This window comes from Natator depressus, chromosome 7, assembly GCF_965152275.1.
Source record: "Natator depressus isolate rNatDep1 chromosome 7, rNatDep2.hap1, whole genome shotgun sequence".
Classification (NCBI taxonomy): domain Eukaryota; kingdom Metazoa; phylum Chordata; order Testudines; family Cheloniidae; genus Natator; species Natator depressus.
Genome location: NC_134240.1, coordinates 36,364,962 through 36,384,502, shown reverse-complemented (window position 1 = coordinate 36,384,502; position 19,541 = coordinate 36,364,962). Strand labels below are relative to the sequence as shown.

Here is a 19,541-nt window from a genome sequence, read left to right as displayed (position 1 = left end):
GAGGTTATGCCAAATGAAGATTTTAAGCGACCAAGACTTAAGTCACATTTTTATAAATTAAAAGTACAATTGAAATCCACATCCAAACAAACATTAACTTACCAACCACAACTGTACATGACTTAACTTTACATACTGTGGATGTAACTGATTCAAATACAGAAGCCGTTTCCAATGTCTTCGCTGTTTTCATATTCGTGAGCCTGGCGAATACACCAATGAGGCCCAGAGCCATGATTTCTATTTCTATTAACATCTTATAATGAATGAGCTCAGGGGATAGGAGATAGGCTCACCATTAGATAAGCTGCACATGTGTCATATCCGTCAGCATCAAGAAGACATCTTTTGCTTTATGCCACTTGCTCATAAAGCAGATCACCACTCATTGATCTACTGGACATTAGTCGATATAGCAGATCTTTTGAACTGGAAAGACTGCTGGAACTTTTGGCAACACAGAAAAACTGTTATGGGACTGACCTGAAATTGAAATCCTAGGGCTGACTTCTGAAGATTTATTGTACCCCTCAGACCATCTTTCCCTCACAACCCTGGACTGATTTTTCCTAATCTACTTTTAGAATGCAATCATGTCCCATTTCGTAGGAAGTGATTACAAAAAATTCTTATGCCAGAACTTTGTTTTTACAAAATTGAAGACAGGATTGTAAACACAGCATGAATGAACCAGCAACTCTCATACAGAGGCTTATGCTAGATCAGATTCTCTTTCACAAAAGGATTGTCCTAAATTTGATTAATGTAATTAGTGTCATATGATACATCCATTTCACTATGATACATCTCAGCGCGTTTCCTCCTGGTGCACTAACCCACTCAGCATTGTATGTCTACTAAAATATTTCAATATAGACCACATACAAAAAGGTGAAGAGAAAAAGCTAGAAGATGTTTGGAAAAAGCCCGAGATCCCCACACAGAAATGTCGTCTAATTAGCTATCTGTATGTAAACACAGCTATTGTCTGATGATAGCATTAGTTGTGCACACAGACTTTAGATTTTTCAAAAATTTCTCTGACATTAACAGTAGAAGACCCATTTGGCATTACAAAGACTGTTTTAAGACTACTAGAGCAGTAGATAATTTAATGTATTCTAAGACAAAATTAAACCTGCTATGAATTCTAGTGACTAGCATGACTCAATTTCATTAATAAAAAAAAAACTTCCAGTTTTTCTTTTTAGTTATGTGTGTTATGTATTAGTCTTGGAATTGGATCAAATGGATGCTGTTCTCAGATCTTCGCAGAAGTAAGATTTGCATCTCTGTGGCACTCATGAGAAATTAAACAAAAATAAGTAATAGGTCAACTTGCATGCATCAACACACAAGAGTATGGTTAAAAGAAGATATAAACTAACTAAAGCATAAGAATTCTGAGTTAGGTCTTCTTCCAGCTTTATTCAGCACTATTATACTCACTGCAACAAATACATTGTAGTTCAGGTTGTCCTTCATACACCACATACCCAGGCAAAACTAGTTTTTAAAGCCACTGTCCCATCCTCCTTCAAATCCCTGTTTAAGACCGCTAGGCAAGCGATCTCATTTCTTATTTTACATCTTGATAAAAAAAATTATAACACTCTCAAGACCACCTCACTGTGCACATGTGAGGGCATGAAAACATATTCCTCATCCTCTCTCTGCAACTCTGGGCGTTTACTCCATTGAGGAACTAGTGCCCCTGGCCCACAGATACTTCTGAAGCTGTAGAAGACAGGGTTTTTTGGTTTAATAAAATACAACTATGTCTCAACACAGCTATTAAGTTTTTAAAGTGGACAAATGGGTTCACTGCTTACTTGAGTGAGTCAAAGGTAGTGGCTTCGATATTGACAGTTCCATCAGACACCACAGTTTGTCTGGTAAGCCAGTTCTTTTAATCAAATAGAATTTTATGCATTTTGAGCAAGTGCTGTGAGACTGAGATGCCCATGCAACACCAAGCCCTCCTCATTTCAGCCAAGGACTTGAAAACAGGGGGAAGTGGCATGTGATGCCTTATGGTGCATTTTGTATTGAAAGGAAGAAATTGTTTGGCTCTACTTTCAGTATCTTTTTTTACTCACCATATTCCTCTGGAACCTGCATGCCAAAGAGTCCAAGGCTCTTCAATCCTTTTAGAGTTTCTGGTGGGATTTTAGCATCTTGGTCAATCTTCTTAGAGTCCACTGAAAATAGAAGTATGACTGGTTACAGCAAGTGTGCCTCTCCACAAGAGTATTTGCATCAGTGCAAAGCAGGCAGGCTACAACAGCATTCTCAATGCCATGGCATGTTAATAGCAGCATAACCTCTATTCCCAATAATCAACATGAGAGCACAGACCTGCAAAACAGGATATGGCTAATGGAAAAAGGAGCAATCAGAGTGTCTCACCTGCCCCCAAGCCCTCAACAAGTATTCTCCTCTAGCATCTCAAAGCATCCTCAGCAGCAAACCAGACTACATGTTCAGCACCCTAGCTTTTGACTCATGCTCCAACAGATGCACACATGCTTCACCCATTTAACTTTACAGAAACTGCTCCTATTAGCTTCAGACTGCCTTTAACAATGGCTAACATGCCCCAACCCCTCACTCCCCTGAATCTGGAAAAGTATTAAACAGCCCCCCAGCAATCATTAGGCACTATACCATTACGGCTCACTACCAGTTTTGAAGTAGATGTAAGGTGGAATACTGTGACCCACTGCAGGGAAATAAAACCCCTCAGGTACATTCCTGTAAGGAGAAGTTACTTGACCTCACAATTCTGCTTCTACTCGTTCTAGTCCAGGGGCGGGCAAACTTGTATGGTGGGACATGAATGCTCACAAAATTGGGGTTGGGGGGTGTGTGGGGGGGGCGGGGGGGAGGAGAGCTCTGGGATGGGGCCAGAAATGAGGAGTTCAGGGTGCGGTGGAATGGGGTGCGCAGGGGAGGGCTCCTGCTGGGGATGTTAGCTCTGGGGTGGGGCTAGGGATGAGGAGTTTGGGGTGTAGGAGAGTGCTCTGGGCTGGAACCGAGGGGTTCAGAAGGTGGGAGGGGGATCAGGGTTGGGGTGTGGGGAGAGGCGCAGAGGTGCAGGCTCCGGGCAGCGCTTAGCTCAAGTGGCTCCTGGAAGTAGTGGCCATGTCTCTCTTCTGGCTCCTATGCAGAGCTGCGGCCAGGCAGCCCTGCACGCTGCCCCATCCGCAGGTGCCACCCCGCAGCTCCCATTGGCTGCAGTTCCTGGCCAATGGGAGCTGCAGAGACGTCGCTTCGGGCAGGGGCAGCATGCAGAGTGGAGCAGCCTGGCAGTCCCTACGCATAGGAGCTGGAGTGGGGCCATGCCACTGCTTCCAGGAGCCGCATGGAGTGGCCCCCAACCCTGCTCCCCAGCTGGAGTGCTGGAGCAGGGCAAGCCACATATCCCACTCCCCAGCAGGAGCTCGAGGGTTGGATTAAAACAGTTGGTGAGCCGGATCTGGCCCATGGGCTGTAGTTTGCCCACCTCTGTTCTAGTTCCTAAGGCAGTAATAGTGGGAGAGAATTTGAGCCAACTCCTCTCTTCATGGTGGCTCCTGGATAGCACATGACAACAGCCCTTGGAATCTTCCAGTTGTTTCTTACATAGTAAGAAGAGAACGCTCCACAAAGAAAATAAGACTGAAGAGATTTCTGCAAGAACGAGCTCTTCTCAGCTGAAACAGTTCTCCAGCTGAAGAGGCACAGCTCCTCACGGTGCTTCTTCCCTGACTGCATTCAAGAAGGAACTGACTGGAAGGTTTCAATGACAGAAGTTATACTCCAAGTGGTGACACATGAATAGTAGGGCTTAGGAAGTGGGGAGAATCTATAGCTTTTTCAACCATCTTGAACATTTCTTTGCATATTCAGGTGTACACTAGCATGAAGCATTAGAATAGTATAAGAAATTCTCACAATTCCAAAACACTGGGATAAAGAAAAAAAAACAAAACTCGAATTTGTCCCAGAACACCCTCAAGAACATTTATCCCAATAAATTTTAATAGATTGGGTAGTTTTTAAACAAGAACAGATCTGGTTCTTGCCAGTTTCACAGCTGCCCATTAGGTCCTCAAGAATAGCAAGCGTGTAAACTGACAAGAATTGCATTAGTTTTCATTACGGTATGTTGCTGTTCAGCAGCAGAGGCTGAAGCTATCCTGCCGAAACAAATTCTTGAGGAAAAAAAGCAAATCCTGCAGAGTCCAGTGGCACTTCCCTGAGAAAGATTCCTATTCATCACAGGCAGGGAAATTAAAAAGGACTGCATGAGGTAGAAGGGGTCAACCACAATGCTTGGTTGAGGGATGAAATTCAGTCAGAAAACATAACATTGTAACAAAGCAATTGATTTTTTTAAATGGTTTAGGCTACAAAGCACATCATATCAAGAATATACTTGGGTTATAATTAGCTGATTTGGGAGAGAAAAGTGTTTGTTGTTTACTTGTTCATTCACTAGAGCGATACAGACATCAGCATGGTGTATGAGAATTGCCAAGCTTCAGAGATTCTGCTCAGTTGAATTTCTTTGCTCAGTGCCAACTGTATCAAATTTCCAAGCGCTTGGGCAGCTTTCCAGTTTTTATTTTTGCTGCTCAGAATTATCCCTGAATATCTAATCAGAAATGGCAGAGTACCCAAACAAAATTAAATCATTTTCACCATCAACTAGACCGTGTAACCTAATGTTTTTCATTTCTCCATTAAATATCAGCTCTTAAACTGACTGAAGAGTATTTGTTTATTTTTTTATTTCATGGCCCTCTAAATATGCATTGTCTTCTCTGTCACTCTTAAGAATTTCTTGAGTTTTAGCTTAAAAATTGCTGAATTATTCCATTGAACAGGGACATAGGCTATTGGGCCAACTAGCAGTCAGTGACTCAGGAGTTTTAATCCACATCATGACCCTGGACTTCCTCCGAGTCTTTGGGGAAGTCAGAAGCTTTGCCCCACACTTGCCATCTGGAAATTGGGGGTGATACTGCTTAACTATGTCAGAAGTGAAAATAAGTGCTTGTAAAGAAATTAGGAGCTATTCAACAATGTTTCTCTGAGAGAACAGAGAAAAAATTAAACATTTAATCACACTGTGCCTTTGCTGAGCAAAAAGTTCTCATCAATTTTCCAAAACAGATTCACTGATCTAGTTAATATTGCAGAACATCTATTTTTATATGCTCATAGCTTCTGAAATAGTTATTCTTTCTGCTTGCCCCTGCTGAATTTGGCTGGAAAAAGATGAGCAAAATCAGATGCTTATAAATTACAGGAGAGTGAAAGGAACACACTTTTAAAGGGAAAAGCAGTTTCAATTCTTACATCTGCCCCAGAGCCCTCCTTTCAAATTTTTGTGGTTTTACAATAATTTTCTTATTTCTCTCCTCTTTGATGCATGAGTGAACTGCACAAAAAGAGAAAACTGACTATGCAAGGGAAAACAGTGACACTATACAAGTCATGATAAATGCACAAAGTGTAACAGTGTTTCCTTTTTAGTATTTCAATTATAGTAATATCACTAATTAGAAACCATTTGTATGGAAAAAGATGAGTAACCATACCTTCCTCACTGAAGAATTTTTCTACTGGTCCTACAAACTGGTTGATTTCTTCTAATTCTTCATTAGAAATCTCTGGATAAGGGAAAACTTCCTCCTAAAACGTCAGAGTATAATATGATTACGGTAATTTAAAATAAAAAGCAGGCTGAAGAAGAACATGTGGCTTTTAGATGTTAACCTCTAAAAAGAAAAATTGTGGAAAATGTTTACAGGAATTCAGGTAGTCTCAAATAAGCAAACTTAAGTAAATGAAAGATACTTGTTCTGTATTGAAAACTATATTTTTCAATTGTATTGCATGTTGAAACAAACGAGGAATAGCATCTGAAAATGAAAAACTGGGGTGAAGGAAAACTGTTCATATATAAGAAAGTGTGCTAACAGGTAAAATGAGCGACCAACAAGTACATACTTGAGTAACCACATGACCCTGTTACCAGAATCCTGTTTTACCAATCAGTACACATTTTTGTTTATGGCCCTCACTTGGGCTAATTTTAGACTGTAAGCTCCTTGGGGCAGGGATGATATATACTAGTTTTGTGAAACTCTTAGCACATCGTTTGGTGCTCAATGATAGAGTGAATGGATTAGCACAATGCAGTTCCGCTGTGCTCCAGTCTCTCCCTCACACAAGGGGTTTTTCATTGCAAGTTGGAGGCATTACAATCAATTAGACTTGAAGAAAGAGAAAATTATGAGCAGCTAATAAGAGATGTGAAATATCGCTAAAGTGACAGTGTTCCTACTCCCTTACCCTGACTTCTCAAAACAAAACTCCCCTTTGCAAGACCATGTCATTCTCTCTTCACTCAAGTACTCCTAAAGGAGTGTGGAGACAACACTTAGGATTTGGTAACTTCTAAAATTTTCAGAAAAGGACCAACGTATAGAAAATTTGCTACATCAGGAGGAGCTGAGTATGAAATAAGTGATGGTCAGGCTCTGTGGGACGAAATTTGTTTGCTTGATTTCCACAGTCCTTTCCTTGATACATGACATGGTTTGTTCTGGAAGATCAAAGTACTGCTAACCTCACATTACTGAATTTGGTTAATGCCTCTTGTGGATTTGTTTGGCTCAATTTAAGTTCATACTTCAAGAATCCTTCTTTTGATTAATAATCAATAATTTAATTTGGAGTTTATCTATTCTGATAGTACATAAGAATGGCCATACTGGGTCAGACCAAAGGTCCATCCAGCCCAGTAACCTGTCTACCGACAGTGGCCAATGCCAGGTGCCCCAGAGGGAGTGAACCTAACAGGCAATGATCAAAGCGATCTCTTTCCTGCCATCCATCTCCACCCTCTGACAGACAGAGGCTAGGGACACCATTCCTTACCCATCCTGGCTAATAGCCATTAATGGACTTAATCTACATGAATTTATCCAGTTCTCTTTTAAACCCTGTTATAGTCCTAGCCTTCACAACCTCCTCAAGCAAGGAGTTCCACAGGTTGATTTGCGCTGAGTGAAGAAGAACTTCCTTTTATTTGATTTAAACCTGCTGTCCATTAATTTCATTTGGTGGCCCCTAGTTCTTATACTATGGGAACAAGTAAATAACTTTTTCTTATTCACTTTCTCCACACCACTCATGATTTTATATACCTCTACCATATCCCCCCTTAGTCTCCTCTTTTCCAAGATGAAAAGTCCTAGCCTCTTTAATTTCTCCTCATATGGGATCTGTTCCAAACCCCTAATCATTTTAGTTGCTCTTTTCTGAACCTTTTCTAATGCCAGTATATCTTTTTTGAGATGTACTCAGTATTCAAGATGTGGGCATACCCTGGATTTATATAAGAGCAATAAGATATTCTCCATTCTATTCTCTCTCTCTTTTTAAATGATTCCTAACATCCCGTTTGCTTTTTTGACTGCCGCTGCACACTGCGTGGACATCTTCTGAGACCTATCCACGAGGACTCCAAGATCTTTCTCCTGATTAGCTGTAGCTAAATTAGCCGACATCATATTGTATGAATAGTTGGGATTATTTTTTCCAATGTGCATTACTTTACATTTATCCATATTAAATTTCATTTGCCATTTTGTTGCCCAATCACTTAGTTTTGTGAGATCTTTTTGAAGTTCTTCACAGTCTACTTTGGTCTTAACTATCTTGAGCAGTTTAGTATCGCCTGCAAACTTAGGCACCTCACTGTTTACCCCTTTCTCCAGATCATTTATGAATAAGTTGTATAGGATTGGTCCTAGGACTGACCCTTGGGGAACACCACTAGTTACCCCTCTCCATTCTGAAAATTTACCATTTATTCCTACCCTTTGTTCCCTGTCTTTTAACCAGTTCTCAATCCATGAAAGGATCTTCCCTCTTATCCCACCTCTCCCTCTCTATACCCGTTCATAAGCCGACCCTCTTTTCTGATTCTTCCCTTTTTTACTAAAAAAAATTCGGCTTATTAATGAGCACATATGGTAATTTGGCAGTGTTTATGCTCCTTGGCTTGTTTAAGGGCACAGAAGAAAAGCTAATGCTCTTCGAACACTATAAAGGATCCAGTCTTGTTCCCAGTGAAGTCAATGGCAAAAATCCCATTACTATCAGTGAGTGGAGGGCATTACTTCAGAAGTAAGTTCCATGACATTTAATTGTCTGATAATTAGTATATCATTTAGCTACCCATTTCTATTTTAAAGAAAATTTACTATACTTTACAACATGAAGCAATGAACTTGGTTGCTTAGCAGGGTGGATAAAAATCAATGATTTTTTAAAATAAAAAAAATCAAAATTTTGATAAAATGCTTTTTGAGGAAAAAAGCAATCTAAAGATAGTTTTAATTAAAACACATTATAGCTCAAAGATCTCTACCATTGAATAGGGATTATATATTCTAATTCTATAGTATGAGACTATATATTCATGTAATGTTTAAGAAAAGTTTTGTAAATGAGTTTCAATAGTTGATGGATTGTGGACCCAATTTTATGGGGTTCCAGGGACTTCTGTATAGATTATTTTGGTTAATCTTTCTATCTGCCCAATGGGACTCAGTGGTCAGTCTAGAACAGGGGTGGGCAAACTTTTTGGCCCGAGGGCCACATCTGGGTCGGGAAATTGCATGCAGGGCCACGAATGTAGGGTGGGGCAAGGGGTTAGGCTATGGGAGGGAGTGCAGTGTGCAGGAAAGGGCTCAGGGCAAGTGACTGGGGTGCAAGAGCAGTCTTAGGGCACAGGAGGGGTGCGGGATTATGAGGGGGCTCAGGGCATAGGGTTGGGGTGCAGGAGGGGTTCGGGGTGTGGGCTCTGGCCCGGCGCTGCTTACCTTGAGCAGCTCCAGGGTGGCAGCGGCACGCAGCGGAGCTAAGGCAGGCTCCCTGACTGCCTTGGCCCCACACTGCTCCCAGAAGCGGCCAGCACCACATCCCTGCGGCCCCTGGGGGAGGGGAGGGGCAGAGGGCTCCACGCGCTGCCCTTGTTTGCAGGTACCTCCCCTGAAACCCTCACTGGCCGCGGCTCTCTGTTCCCGGCCAATGGGAGCTGCGGAGGGCGGTGCCTGCAGGCACAGACAGCACACGGAGCCCTCTGCCCTTGCTCCCCCAAGGGCCGCAGGGACATGGTGCCGGCTGCTTCCAGGAGAGGTGTGGGGCCAGGGCAGGCAGGGAGCCTACCTTGGCGCCACAGGGGTGGCAATCCTGCGGGGCAGTTTCAAAGCCCTGACGGGCCAGATCCAGCCCACAGGCCATAATTTGCCCATCCTGATCTAGAAGATACCGTCAAAGATGCTTAGTTTTGCAGTTCTCAAACTGTGGACGTGTGTCTCCAGAGATAACATGCTTGTTAACAGCAAAAAACAACCAACAAACCAACCTCAATCCTATTGTCCCTCTGCAAATGTATGTACACAGAGTCAATCCCTTACCTCTCTCTAGAAGTGTAAAGTTTCAAAAAGTTCAATGAATAAAAGATTGTTGGGGGTGGAACAGATCTGGACAAGGAGCAGAAGTCTGGAGATAAATGTGAGACGGGAGGGACAGGCCGTAGAAACAACAGTGGAACTGTTTGAGCAGCATATTACAGAAGTCTTGAGGTCTTTCTGAGCATAGCCTATAATGGCAGCAGGCCATAGAAGAGACCCAGTTTGGGAATAAGAACCATTCAAGAAATATGTTTGCTGATCACGTTTTAAAGAAAGTCACACCAGTGAATTGGTGGAAGTCACTTAAGCACTTGGATTCAGAGACTAGTGAAGTGATAATCTCACTTTTAACAGCAGTAGCTTCTTCTGCCGGTGTAGAAAGTCCAAAGGAAGAAAATATTCTAATTCATTCCAAATTGAGAAATCGTTTGGGACTTGAAAAAGCAGGAAAGCTTGTTTTTCTTTTCCAGATTATGAACAAAGAGGAAAATGAAGGTGAAGACAACTGAGTTAGCTACAGAAACCAATATTTTAAGTTTCTCATGTTGACCTGGCTGACATAGTTGATTTAATTTTTTTTTTAAAATATTTCATTTAACTATTTTAGTTAACAATTTTAACAAAAACAAACCTGATTTTAAAAAACTTGAATGTTTACCTAAATTCAACAATTCATATGCTCATTTTGTTAAATTATATGTTTACAGTTAAAAAAATCCAGAATACATAACGTGGTTATTTTAGTTAAATAAAACAATTTAAATGTCCGTCTGGTGATGTTTTCCTAATACAGCGTGGCAAGAAAATCCTCCAAATATTAATGATTAACCTGTTGAACTTGAGATAACTAGTTTACCTCCCAATGACTTCATAAGTATCTGCTTCAATTACCTTTGGTAAATGAAATAACCAAACAATCATTCATTTTCTGATATAGTTGTAAAACTAATCTGAAAAGTTTTCAAAATAAATCACTTTAAAAATATATAGTGTGTACCTTCTAAAAATGAAGCCTACATCTATCTCTGAGTTGTGAAGCTTATGTATGCATTAAGGTTATAGCAACCAACAAGAATGCACTTATGTAGAAATCCATGATTAAATCATGTCTTCCTGATTAGTGATTTAAATCAAATCCACTCTGTTGCTTAGTATGTCCTTCAATTATTTTCTCCCCTTTCTTCAAAAAAAAAAAAAAAACAAAACTGAAGCATTAATATTAATTGCATAACATGTGAAAGAGCAATTTCCTGACATGAAGGCTGGTAATCTTGTATCGTCCACACGTATATATTATACACTCCTTCTTTGTCATCTGTGGTTTGTGGGGGGAAAGGCCTTAATTTACTGCCACCTATTCACTAGATGCCAATGTTAAAAATGACAGCACTGAACAGGGACTGGGAACTGCATTCTGGAAAGAAATGGGCACTTAATAGAGTGATGTTCCAGAGGACCATTCTGATACGCCTCATTTTTCACAATGGCTGTGGCTAGCTCTGGGCAGAAGTGACACTGTTTCATTGTGCTGCTCAAAAGACAACATCAGCAGGGGCAGGGTTCAAAGGAAGAAGGGCAAAGAGAAAATATAGACTATGTATATTGTGTAACAGAGGTTTCATTCCCAAGGGCACACTTAACTACCAACAAGCAATGGAAACTTGAGTATGTGCCTCTGTAGCTGCCTTTCCAACAGTTCATCGAAATGTGGAAGTGAAACTGACCACACAATTAAATCTTCCTTTAGATATAATATAAAGAACTCACCTTTATACAAGTTCTGTTTCCTAACAATTTAAACTAACAAAAAGTGAAGTGCTAAGCATGTTTTTACTACCAAATCAGATAACCCAGAAGTATAGAATCCAGAATTTTGGACCTTATGCAATCTCCGTAGAATAAAGTGTAACTTCTAAAGGAAAGAAATTTAAGTTTCAGAATGATTTCAGTCTGTATACAAATATTGGCTCTATTATTTGTTAAGCACCTAGAATATGCCTGGCACTGTACAGTACACAGAAGAATATAGAGTCCCAAACTCCAAAACATTACAACCTAGATGACAGATCCACAGCACCTGGAATACACTGGCAAGAGGGGGAGACAACTTTGCTTTTTTCCTCTTTAGTTATAAACTTACTCCTTGTAAGTCTCATTGTAGAAGTGGTTTCTTAAAGAGGACTTAAATGAAAAAAGGGTGGCAGGTTGGTAAACTAGAATGGGGAGAGTGTTCCACATAGAAAGGGAAACCACAGTAAATTGCACAGAGGTGCAAATAGGAGGAAATTATGAACACAGTATCACTTGTGGTGAAGAGAGGACAACAGCAGACCAGGTAACAGATGAAAATCAGGATGAAAATGTGAAAGACTATGAATGGAGTCTGAACAAACTGGTGTGTTTGCGGACTAGTGTAGGGATTCAAATGAAGGGAAAGACATGATCAGATTAATTGGCTAGAAGATAGTTTTGGCAACCACACTTTGGACACCATTAAGAGGAGCAATAAGCATGTCAGTGAGGTTGAAGAAGAAGAGATTATAGTAATCCAGAAGGGAGATGATTAGCAAATCACTTAAAAAAAAAACAAACCAACCTAAAGTCTATCTAGCAGTTGCTGTCCTATAGGTCAGAGTGCAAGATAAACTGTCTCCTTTCCCTTGTGCACCATTCAGGCCACATTCACTTTTATAGCAGATCTTCGTACCTGTTCCTGACCCCACAATCTGAAACATATCTCCTAATACTCCAACTTGAATACCAAATGACTCAAGTAAGCCTCCACACAGTACATCTATATTAGCAAGTGTTTTACTCATTATTAGCAACTGGTGTTATCAGCCGCTAAACACAAGGGTAAGCAGCATGCATTTTTACCACCAAATAGTTACTCAACATAGTGTTAAAATGCTTGCAAGCCGTTTCTAATAGCATTCCCATTGTTGCTAGCACCAAAGGAAGATTTTCAGAAAAAACTTAGTGTATAGGAAGCATAGATGTGTTTCACATGGTGCAAAATGCTCTGGTGGGAGGTCCTCTTACTCTAGAATCTGGGTCCCCCAACTGGCCTATGTCAAGTGTAGAGAGAGTGAATAGGTGGTCTCATTTACACAAATCACTCAGGTAACAGCTACTCCTGAGCTGCTCCTGTACAGATAAGAGCCAGGCTGTAAATCCTTGTCTGCACATAGAGAACAGGGGATGAAACGGCGCCATTCCATGCAGGAAAAGGCTGGGGCTGTGAGGGGCCCCCGAAGGGAGAGGAGGCACCAGGGTGGGACAACCTGGAAGGAGGCTCCAAAGAAGGATGTGGCCTGGAGAAGAGCCCCGAGGAGAGAAACAGCCAGGGGTATCCCAGCAAGGGGAAGAGAGTCCCCAGGGGCCGGGCACAGTTGCAAGGAGGGTGCTTGCAGTCCCAGGAGTGCCCCAGCAAGAGAAGAGTCCCCAGGGGCTGGGCACAGTCAGTGGCGGGGAACCTGAGCGGTGCTCCAGCAAAGGGAGGAGACACCCCAAGGGACAGGCACAGTTGCAAGGGGCGTGCTGGCAGCCCTGGGACTGCCCCAGAGAGAGGAGAAAAGTCCCCAGGAGCCAGACACAGTCCGTGGTGGGGCGGGGGCTGGGAGCCCCAGGGGTGCCCCATGGAAGGGAGGAGACACCCCAACGGTCGGACACAATCAGCGGCAGGGCGCGGGCTGGGAGCCCCAGAGGTGCCCCAGCGAGGGGAGGAGACACCCCAGGGGCCGGGAAATCAGTGGCGGGGGCTGGGAGCCCCAGAGGTGCCCCAGCGAGGGGAGGAGACACCCCCAGGGGCCGGGTACAGTTGCGGAGGGGGCTGGGAGCCCGGGCTCGTCTCGCTCAGCCTCACCTTCCGCAGCTTCCCCAGGAAAAGCTCCTTGGCATAGGCACTGCGGAGGCCGCCGGTGCGTAGCTGCCTGGACCCAAGGGGGAACGCGGCGCGCGCCACCCGCAGCAGAAGGCTGAGGCCGCTCATGTCTGACCGGGTCACTGTGCCCCTAGGCAGTGCCAGAAAGCGGCACGGCTCCGCCCGCCGCCTAGGGAAGCCGTCAGGGGCGCGCGCTGATGACGCATCTGATGGGTCACGTGACACAAAACCCTCTCAACCCCTCCCTCCTCCTGCAGATGGGCTTGAGGCGGGCGCCATGTGCCCCGCCCCTCACACGCCAACCCCCCCCCCAAACAGCCAGTCACACCATTCAGGCCACGCCCCCAGCAGTACATTGGCCTGCGGTTGTGCCAATCAAGCCAGAGCCGGGGCCATCCGGGTTCAGACGCGCTCCGGGACTTTAAGCTAGCGCGGGAGCAGGCCGGGGAAGGCTTGTGAGGGACGCCTAGGCATCCTGCTCGCCCCTGCCTGGCTGTTCCTTAAACCCCCAGCTCCTGGAGTCTTGGGAAGCTCAGCCCCCTTTTTTTTTTTTTTTTTTTTAAGGCGACGTTCTTGGCCCCGCTGGCTCTAGGAAAAAATTGGCCACAGGAAAACACAAACCCTGAAAGAGTGAAACAAAACACCCTCAACACATTCATTGCTAAAAAAAATCTCATTGTTTCAAGCCACTCTCCTGAGCTTTAAGGGGGAAGCTGATATTGAACAGTTGCAGCTGGCTGTAGTGAGTGATTGCACATAGTGGTAGGTTAAGAAACTGTTTCTTCCTAAGCTTTATGCCCTGAGACAAGAGGGTTATATCCCCAATCAAATAATAAACATCCTTATTAGCATGGCTATTACAGCCTTACTATGGATCCTATAATTGCACTACTGGGCCTACAAGGCAGCAACTATACTTACTGCGTGCCTTCCTCTATGTTTCAGGAAAGCACAGGCTGGGGCTCGCACTGAGAGGAGGAAATTTTCCCTTGAATGGCTTGTTATATAATCATTGACAATTATTTCTTATACTTCAGACTGCAATCTGTGTTTCAGTACTGCACAACAAGCTGCATGCCCACCATCCAATCTATTGCACCTAAGCTTTTTGGTAGTCATCAATTTCTGATGCACGATAAACAAAATCCAGGCTTTTTCTCCTCTCCCAGTCCTCTCAACAGCAACATTTCAATTATATTTGTCTATATTATAATATTATGTAATCATACTTTTTCAGTTCATACACAGGAGGGCTTTTAGTATTGTGTATTACATTTTTAGTTCACACAGGAGATGTTGCTATTGGTGAAGCAGTTTAATAGTTATTATCAGGGCAAGTGTCAGGGTTCCCTCTCTACTCTAAGATGTAGGGACCCGCATGAAAGGCCCCCTAAGCTTATTTCTAGCAGCTTAGGTTAAAAACTTCCCCAAGGCAAAAATCCTTCCTTGTCCTTGGATGGTATTGCTCCCACCACCAAGTGAGCTAGACAAACATTCAGGGAAAGGACCACTTGGAGTTCCTGTTTCCCCAAAATATCCCCCCCCCCAAAAACCCCTTCACCCTCTTTCCTGAGGAGGCTTCAGAATCATATACCAACCAAATAGGTAAACAAGGTGAGCACAGACCAGACCCGTGGGTTTTTAGGACACTAAAAACCAATCAGATTCTTAAAAACAGAACTTTATTATAAAAGAAAAAAAGTAAAAGCAGCACCTTTGTAAAATCAGGATGGAAGGTAATTTCACAGGATAAGAAGATTTAAAATACAGAGGTTTCCCCTCTAGGCAAAACTTTAAAGTTACAAAAAACAGGAATAAACCTCTCTCTTAGCATAGAGAAAATTCACAAGCTAAAACAAAAGATAACCTAACGCATTTCCTTGCTGTTACTTACAATTGGTAATCTTAGACGCTTATTTCAGATATGGCTTTAGGAGATGTATTTTTCCTGCCCTGGTCCCTCTCTGTCCCAGAGAGAGCACAGACAGCACAAACAAAAACCTTCCCCCACAGGTTTGAAAAGTATCTTCTTCCCTTATTGGTCCTTTTGGTCAGGTGCCAACCAGGTTATTTAAGCTTCTTAATCCTTTACAAGTAAAGGAGGGATTTTATGCTACCCTTAGCTGTATGTTTATGTAAGGAAAGATGAGACCCAGAGAACATTTTATTAGGGGACCAGTAGGCGGTGGAGAGGATAGGTATAGGCCCTGGCCACAATGTTAACAAATTACATCATGTTTACAAGTCATTCATACATGTCACATATTATTCCAATGAAAAATGTTTTATGCTGCCGTATTTTAGAGCACACATTGGGAGGTCTGAAGAGAGAGACAAGTCTCAAGAATAAAATTGCTATTTTAATTTTTAACATACTACTTTAATTAATCCTTGTAAAAAGTAGTAAATGCTTCCCCTGTGTAATTTAAAATCATGATTTGCCATATCCTGGAATGTTTTTCGCTTGTTCAGTTTCTTGTCCCCTGATCACATTCACCAGATACATGTCACAAGGGTTAAACAGTTGCTTTCTCAGTATCTGTACAAGCTATCAATGGCAGTCCCTGAACTTTGGTAGATAATACTGTGCAGAAGGGGCCATCAGTGTAGGATAATACTGACTGGGTCAGTATGAACTTAGTTAGAGGAAATCTTAACAGAAAACAATCATCAACCTCAGCCCTTTCTGACCACCAGCTTCTGAAGGATTGGTAGAAGGTGAAGGAGTATATGGCAGATACAGAGGGACTGCCTGGTGCCCTGCAACAGGTGTAGTCATTTACACAAGGCAAAAGAAGTGCCAAGTAGGTACAAAACACTACTCTGCTGATCTGGTAGTGTGTTACATCCACTTCGTTATGATGTAAATTGCTATATAAGGAGCAGGGCAATGAAGATCGTGGCCCAGCATTTCTCCTTTTCCTATGTCTCCCACACAGCTAAATCCTGCTCTGTCTGCTTCCCATTCAGATGCTAGGGAGGAACCAGCAAGAAACATACAGATGAGTAAAATAATTACCTAGAAATTTGGAATCTGGTTAGGAATGAAACAAGTGTTCTTCTGTTTCTTGAGTAGAGAAGTGTGTGTGTGTGTGTGTGTGTGTGTGTGTGTGTGTGTGTGTGTGTGTGTGTGTGTGTGTGTGTGTGTGTGTGTGAATAAAAGTTCTTTAACCAATGCACTTTCTCTATGAATACTAAAATGCACATACAAACGAATGTTCCTTATATTTCAAATATTCTTTTCAAGTATCCTTTAATCACGTTTTCTTTTTTCTAACTCAGATTTTTCTGCTTTGAGCTATACCTATTTCTCTCTTCTTTTTAAGATTCACTTTAACATGTCCCAGTTTTATTCAACTATCCTTGTGTTTTGTCTTGTAGATTAAAGACTTTAAAATATTAGGTTACTAAAGTAGCATTGAACAGTTAAGAGATTAATAAATCATAAAATACCTGGATTTTACTTTACCTGGGAAGTATTGCAGAGTATTTATGAAAAATTCAAAAATGTAAATCCTGTAGTCTGGATAAATAGACAAAAAATGTGGATGAAAATTAATTCCTACAGTACTGATATAATCTTTGTTTCACCTTTGGGCTGATGACACCAAAAATGTACATCTCCACTTTGGAACGATCCTACCTTTATTTTGTCCCATATCTACAACTGTGTCTGATGTTTTTCTGGATGTGCAGCCCCAATTGAAAACAGAATCACAGTAGTTTATGTGCCCCAGCCATGCCTTCTTCACAGCTCTCAGTAATCACACCATCCTTAAGGTCACTCTGGCACACAACCTTGATGTCATATTGCACTGCTTTTCAGGAAGAAAGATAAAACTCTCTTTTTCTTAAGTAGCATCTCCTTCCCTTAGAATAATTATTAAGGAGAAAAAGTGATAGACAGATGGTAGGAAAGTTATGCACTTGAAATCCATGACTATTACCCTGTGAGCATGACATGATGCACTAATTCTAACTTTTACTATTAAAAAAAGCCCATCAGCTTACAAAATTAAATTGTAGGAAAGGTAAGAGCAGTAAATGATAGTTACCTTTTCCGTAACTGGTGTTCGAGATGTGTTGCTCATGTCCATTCCACAATAGATGTGCGTGCTCGCCACGTGCACTGACACCGGAAGTTTTTCTCTTAGCAGTACCCGTAAGGGAGTGCCCCTAGCGACCCCTGGAGTGGCACCGCTATGGTGCCACCCTCAGTTCCTTCTTGCCAGACAACTCTGACAGAGGGGAAGGAGGGCAGGATGTGGAATGGACATGAGCAACACATCTTGAAGAACACCAGTTACGGAAAAGGTAACTGTCTTTTCTTCTTCGAGTGATTGCTCATGTGCATTCCACAATAGGTGATTCCAAGCTATATCTGTTGGAGGTGGGTAGGAGTCTTTAATGTTGTGCGGGAGTCCTTGAGACCATGCAACTTCACATCTGTTTGGTCTGTGAACAGGGCCTTGCCGCTGAATGGACGGTCCTGCAAGGAGCTCTGTGCCTCACTGGACAGGCGGATGGAGCACTGCCCTGCTGAGCCCGGCACGCTCCCTAGTTTGGGAGACTATTGTATAATGCGAGGTGAATGTGTGGACCGATGACCAAGTGGCAGCCCTACAAATGTCCTGAATAGGGACGTGAGCCAGGAAGGCACCCAACAAGGCTTGTGCCCTTGTTGAGTACGCCTTCGCAATTGGCTGCAGGAGAACTCCCGCCGGTTATAACAAGTCCAGATACATGAAGCGATCCAGTTGGAGAGCCGCTGGGTGGAGATCAGCTGACCTTTCATGCATTCAGCCGTGGCAAAGAACAGTTGTAAAAGACTTCCTGAATGGTTTCATATGTTCCAGGTAAAAGGCCAGAGCCCATCTCACATCTAGCATGTGGAGGTGCCACTCCCCACTGGACGCATGGGGCTTGAGACAGAGCATCGGCAGGAAAATGTCCTGGCCCATATGATAGGCGGAGATCACCTTAAGGAGGAACCAAGGGTGTGGGCTGAGCTGGACCTTATCCTTATGGAAAACCATGTATGGGTGTTCGGAGGTCAGGGCCCAAAGCTCCAAGACCCTCCTAGCAGAGGTGACTGCCACAAGAAAGGCCACTTTCCATGAGAGGTGGGACCAGGAGCATGTAGCAAGTGGCTCAAATGGATGTCCTGTTAGCCTGGCCAGCACCAAGTTCAGGTCCCATTGAGGGACCGGGGGGGTCTAACATAAGGAAAAAGGCGATCCAAGCCCTTAAGGAATCAACCAGTCATGGCATGAGAGAATATCATGTGGCCCTGAACTGGCGGGTGGGAGGCCGATATGGCTGCCAGACGCGCATTGTTAGACAAGGGCGGTAGGCCCTGGGCTCTGAGATGAAGGAGGTAATCCAGGATAAGCTGGAGCGGGGCAGCCACCTGCGAGACGCCCTGATCAGCAGCCCACCGGGAAAACTGAGACCATTTTGCCAGGTAGGCCTGACACGTAGAGGGCCTCCTGCTCTCCAGAAGGACACGCTGGACTCCCTCTGAGCATGTCCTCTCCTCTTGGCCAAACCATTGAGCAGCCATGCCATGAGGTGGAGGGCTGCTAGGTTGGGGTGGAGGAGGTGACCTTGGTCCTGAGAGAGAAAATCTGGGTGGGTTGGCAACTGCCAGGCTTGTGAGAGTCCCGTACCAGTGCTGTCTGGGCCACACCAGGGCGATCTGAAGGACGTGAGCCCTGTCCATCTTGATCTTTTCCAGGACCTTGCCGATCAGCGGAATCGGGGGAAAGGCATACAAAAGCTGACCCAACCAGGACAGAAGGAAAAAGTGTTGGAAATCGTGCCCGTGCCCAGTCCTCCTCTGGAGCAGAAACAAGGACACTGGCAGTTCTGCCTGGTTGCGAAGAGGTCCACTTGGGGAGTGCCCCACGTTCAGAAAATCCTGTGCACTACCTCCAGGTGCAGTGACCATTTGTGCTGAGAGGAGAAGTCCTGGCTCAGCCAATCTGCCTGAGAGTTTCAAACGTCCAATAAGTGGTGGACTTCCAAGTTGATATCGTGGGCTATACAGAAGTCCCACAGCCTGAAGACTTCCTGGCAGAGGGCTGAGGAGTGGGCCCCGCCTTGCCTACTGATGTAGAACATGGAGAGTGTCTTGTCCATGAAAACCCTGACTACCCTGCCTGCTAGGCATGAGCGAA

At 43.5% G+C, this 19,541-nt stretch overlaps 1 protein-coding gene across 1 annotated transcript in view; it reads right to left on the bottom strand.

Annotated features, from left to right (window-relative positions):
• Nucleotides 1-13,567, bottom strand: part of ACAD9 (acyl-CoA dehydrogenase family member 9) — a 62,237-nt gene extending 48,670 nt beyond the window's left edge. Inside the window, exons 1-3 of the mRNA XM_074958128.1 lie at nucleotides 13,345-13,567; nucleotides 5,589-5,682; nucleotides 2,100-2,201 (exon numbers count right to left, since the gene is read on the bottom strand). Coding sequence (XP_074814229.1) covers nucleotides 2,100-2,201; nucleotides 5,589-5,682; nucleotides 13,345-13,470 — 322 coding nt within the window. The 5' untranslated portion in view covers nucleotides 13,471-13,567. The remainder of the gene's footprint in view (nucleotides 1-2,099; nucleotides 2,202-5,588; nucleotides 5,683-13,344) is intronic.
• Between the last annotated feature and the right edge of the window lie 5,974 nt (nucleotides 13,568-19,541).